Source organism: Euphorbia lathyris, chromosome 5 (assembly GCF_963576675.1).
Source record: "Euphorbia lathyris chromosome 5, ddEupLath1.1, whole genome shotgun sequence".
Classification (NCBI taxonomy): domain Eukaryota; kingdom Viridiplantae; phylum Streptophyta; class Magnoliopsida; order Malpighiales; family Euphorbiaceae; genus Euphorbia; species Euphorbia lathyris.
This window is the reverse complement of record NC_088914.1, coordinates 19,844,724-19,849,649: the sequence shown is the minus strand read 5'-3', so window position 1 is coordinate 19,849,649 and position 4,926 is coordinate 19,844,724. Positions and strand designations below refer to the sequence as shown.

Below are 4,926 nucleotides of genomic sequence, written 5' to 3'. Positions count from 1 at the left end.
TTAGACTATGTTCATTTGATTATATCTGCTAATTGATGGCCGCTATACAAAACAGAGTTGCTTTCAAGAGTTTCTCTCATTCTAGAGTGGAAAATGTCTTGGATAGTGTATACTATGTGAGCTATTGCCAAAGTCACTTGGTGGTGCTCCCTATTTTGGAGGGAGCATAGATGATCACTTTAGAAAAACATGGACGTATAGTTTAAAATCAAAAGATCAATCGTTTGCAAGTTGCCTAAACCACATACATAAAAATAATAATTAAAAAAACTAATTCCTTAAATCTAGGAATTCAATAAAACCCAGTAGGAAGAAGCTAAGAATCCACTTTAATACTTTTTAACTTATTCATACTTTTCTTTAGGAATACAAATATGCATATGCAATTCCAATACAGGCAAATGCAAAACATAAAAAAACATGCTAAGGCAGTTGCAAAATGTGCAGATTACTCAGAAATCTATATTTCTTTCGGAACTTAACTATCGAGACATGCAATGAATGTTGCTAGATCGCTCAGGAAAGCAAAACAAATTCTGTTTCCTTTTGAAAATGTAGTTTAATGCCTAAAGTAAACATGTCACAGAGCACCTGTTGATTATCATTTTGCTAGCAGCCATAACTGGAGCGCACCGATCATGTTATAGAGGCGTGGCAAATCCTGAAAAGACGATGAACAGAAGATCAGGCAACTTTAACTTTAGAATGCCTAAATCTGGACATTAACATCATAACTGCAATTTGAATTATATTCAGCTAATAATCAGAAACATATCACAATAGCAAAAGGTCCAACACACTACAGTGGGACTCTGACTCCATAATAAAGAAGTTTTCTATGAATTTCTTTCCTTCTGACAACTACTGTAAATTTCTATAGAGCAATTTCAAGCACAACCACATTGACAACGAAACATAGTAATTAGCCCCGTTGCTGAAGATTATGTAGAAAGCATACAACATCAAAACATCAATTGCGTGTCAACTCTCAAACTCTTTTCACCCATTTCAATATTCTGATTTCCAAAATGGATTTGCTCTCTTTACTTTATGCCAGAAATCAATCTGGATTACATTGCCCTTGTCCATAAAGAAGTTTTTTCGAATCCCACACCTTACGTCTTCATTCTACATCCATTTCTTTCAGAAAACATACTTAACAAAGTAAAGGAAAGTGTAGAACCTAAATGAAATATGCTCAGTACAATGTTCTAAATTCTTCAGCAAGGCGGACAAATGGCGTGGCATTTTCCAGATTACATTTCATTGAAAAGTTTGTGTTAAGTGATCAAGTGATTTAGTGAGCACCGAGTAGTATGTAGTGCTATAAGAGACAATTCTACCGTATGGCCCTTTATATAGTTTACAACCAACACAACCACATGCCTCTTCATAAAAAGGTTATCAGGGGTATAGGGTTAAAAGCAGATAGACTTAGAACTTTGAGGGTAGTTTGTTTGAACATTGCCACAAAACTTCCATTTGTCCAAACTAATCACTGAACTTCAATCAGATTTTAGCCAAATCCGGCTAACTCCGACTGATTGTTCACCAGTTTGCTGACTTTTCATCCTAGTAAATATAGACTATTGACAATGTAAGAACCACAAGTTAAAGTTTGGGGCATTTGAATCTTATATTTAAAGTATCAATGTGTATTAGAAATGTCAAGTTAAGTATCTGACAAGGAACTAGCCGAAGTTTGACGGATTTAGTTTTTGTGAAATCTAATTGAAGTTTAGAGAGGTTTTTTTTTTTTTTTTGTCAGGAATTGAAACTTCGTGACGTGATATAAATACCCTTAAATTTAGTGACTTTCAATACCTTCAACCACAAGTATATAAGAAGAGCCAAGATATGTCTGTTCTAGAAACTAAAAATCAACATGTACAAAATCGTTCAGCATTTACAAACAGCTAACACCATAGTTGTTTAAATCGAGATACGACTCGTGATTCGAAATCTCATTTTGTAAATCAAGACTCGTGAATCGTATCGAATCGTAAGATACGGATCAATTTTAAAATATTATAAAAAAAATAAAATATTAACCATATTTAACTTTAAATATGGGTCTAAAAATGAAATTTTAATATCCAAATAGAAATTATATTAAGCAATTGATATATTTAATTTGTGTAATGTAATGTAAGAGAGTATGAGGATTTTTGGTAATGGAAAATCAAAAGAAAATAGAGAGACAGAAAGTAGGAAATTGAAAGAATAGAGAGGAGAACAAGAAATTAAGTTATTACAAATAAATAGAAGAGAAGTTTTGAAATATATAATCTTTTCATAGAAGTTGAAGAGTCATCTTTCAATTTCATAACTTCAAAATGAAGAATCATAATTATTTCCTTTTATTTTTTTATGTTTAACGTACAGGTACAACACAAATAATGTACAGGCAGCACAAATAAATTCCACTAAATAAATGATATTAATGCACAGCACAACTGAATTTCATAGAAGAAAAGACTAAATAAATGATATTAATGCACACAAATGAATTTCATAGAAGAGAAGTTCTATAGGCATAGAAGGTACAGCACAACATTAATATCATCATTTATTCCACTAAAACGATTCCTTATCTGAAACGATTCCTTATCTGAAACGATTCCTTATCTGTAAGTTTAATTTTTTTTTTCAAGCAGTGCCATGACTCGACCGACTCGGGTGACTCGGCCGATATGGCCGAGTCACCAACGATTCAGCCGAGTCATGGCCGATTCAGGAAGGTTTTGAATCAGACCATAGAGTCGACTCGAAATCTTCCTGAATCGTATCGACTCGTACGAGTCGACTCGCGACTCGTACGAGTCTAATAACTATGGCTAACACACAAAATAATGCTTTCTACCGTGTCATTTCACATCGAACCACATTCATATTATAATCACATATTTTTCCAGGTTAGAAGATCAAACAATGCTAAAAGGGGGGAAAAACAGAAACGAAAAGCTCTATGGAATACCTTCAGATAGACATCCCCAAGTGCTGTTATGCAACGATAGCAACGAGGTAAACAAGGCAGAGGCTGTAATGCTATGCAATGGCATCAAGGAAAGTGCACCCCCCAACTCCACTGGAAGCCTACAAAACACATTCATTTAATACTCTTAATATTACAATAAAAAGGGTCAGCACCCAACAGCATAACAAAGAATATCTCAACAAAACATGGGTAAATTACACACTTGCCCACTGAACTTTACCCCTGCTAACATTATGGCCGCTAAACTTTAAAATGTAACATGAAAGTCAACTATTTTCTGACATAAAAGTCACTCAGTCTTGATCACTCTAATAGCAGGTAACCCTTCACTATAAGGCTGATGGAAATGATATTCTAAGCATCTCTAATTCTTCAACTTTTTGGTTTTGAGGTCATTTAGGTTGTTTGGTTAGGAGAGAGAAAGTGAATGTTTAGAGGGAACTCCGGAAATGGTGATTTCGGAATATCGAAACGCGGTTCTAAACAACTTTGATTCTTAAACACGGTCATTTTGAGGCTGTTTACTTTTCTAAGGTGTCATAATTTTAATAAAGACAAAGTTGAGTGACTATTATAGTACGTTTTGAAGTTTCGTGACCATAATGTTACTAAGTAAAGTTTAGTAACCATGGGTGTAATGTAATTTACCAAACAAAACATTGTATCAATATTCATAAAATTGAGAACATCAGAAATTAAGATACAATAACTTAATAGAGCAATCATATTACATAATATTCAAATTAGGCCAAAAAATGTCAACTTTTAAAACCCTGCAATACCCTTCTCAGATAAGGAAAAGCAAACATATGCGGTATATAAGGGGTAAATTACATTCATGTCACAAGACTTTGCCTTTACTAACATGATGGTCACTCAATTTCAAAACCGGACATAAAAATCACTCAACCTCGGCCTTTACAACCATAAAAGTCCCATATAAAAGAAAACGAGCTCAAAATGATCATTGACAACTTCGAAATGGAAAAATCCAAGAAATAAAGTTGTTGAGAACTGCATTTCATAAGAAACCACCTTTTCCATTTTCTAAATAATCATCTCCCTCCTAACCAACCAACACCAAAATCACTTCGAAATCAAAACGTTAAAGAATTAAAGTAGCTCAAAATATCATTTTATCATCTCTATTAAAGTGGTTAAAAGTTAACTGACTTTTATGTTATTATAGAGTAAAATTGAATGACTTTTATCTCTATTATGAAATTGAGTGATTAGTAAAGACAACGTTGAATGGCCATGTGTGTAATTTACCCGGTATATTAGTAAGCTGCAAAACCTATGGATCCAAAAGTGCATTACTGAATGCTCAAATTTCAGAATCAATTACCAAAACAATAAAAAAGATAACAGTAACTATAATTTCACATCTCTCTACAAACAATTAACATAGAAGTGAAGAAAATAACCTAGAAAACGAACATATGCAAAGGATATAACCTGACCTGGAGAAAGTGAGATTGTTGATGGAGAATCGATTAGCAGAGGCGGGTTTAGGGGAGAGTCCAGTGAAGGTAGAGGATTTAGAAGCAAAGGGGGAAATATTCGCCTTTGCTGTAGTAGAAGGTGAAGTGTTGAAAAGGGATTTCGCAGAAGCTGAGGAGAATTTGAGGAGGGTTCTTCTTACACCATTGGCCGCCATTTTTCTTTGGCTCTGCAATCACACGATCTAAAACCCCTACCCTGCTGCAATGGCGCAAAAGAAAGGGTTTTTGTTTATGGGCTCTTTAAACTATGGGTCTAATCTAAATCTCAAATCCTTAAGGTTTTCAATAATTTCAATTAAAGCCCATTTATCAAATCTAAATGCATAAGGGCTTTTTGTTTCATATTTTCAAGGGAAATTTACATAGAAATTCAGATTTGAAAAATTATTTACAACTATGTTAAAGTAATGATTTTAAATTATG

The 4,926-nt window shown here is 33.7% G+C and overlaps 1 protein-coding gene across 1 annotated transcript; it reads right to left on the bottom strand.

Moving 5' to 3' along the window:
* Positions 1-306: 306 nt before the first annotated feature.
* LOC136228857 (uncharacterized) lies at positions 307-4,713 on the bottom strand. The gene is made up of 3 exons (XM_066017349.1): positions 4,462-4,713; positions 2,978-3,096; positions 307-661 (listed from the first exon to the last, which is right to left on the bottom strand). Exons 1-3 carry the CDS (start codon positions 4,656-4,658, stop codon positions 642-644), a joined length of 336 nt encoding a protein of 111 aa, XP_065873421.1. The 5' UTR covers positions 4,659-4,713; the 3' UTR covers positions 307-641.
* Positions 4,714-4,926: the final 213 nt, after the last annotated feature.

Bases quoted from the DNA above. Each gene is read 5' to 3' on its own strand.
- LOC136228857 (XM_066017349.1), bottom strand. From the start codon at position 4,658: ATGGCGGCCAATGGTGTAAGAAGAACCCTCCTCAAATTCTCCTCAGCT. The intron at 3,097-4,461 runs GTCAGGTTATAT...TGTGTTTTGTAG, and splicing joins AACAATCTCACTTTCTCCAG to GCTTCCAGTGGAGTTGGGGG. The intron at 662-2,977 runs GTATTCCATAGA...TCGTCTTTTCAG, and splicing joins TTGGGGATGTCTATCTGAAG to GATTTGCCACGCCTCTATAA.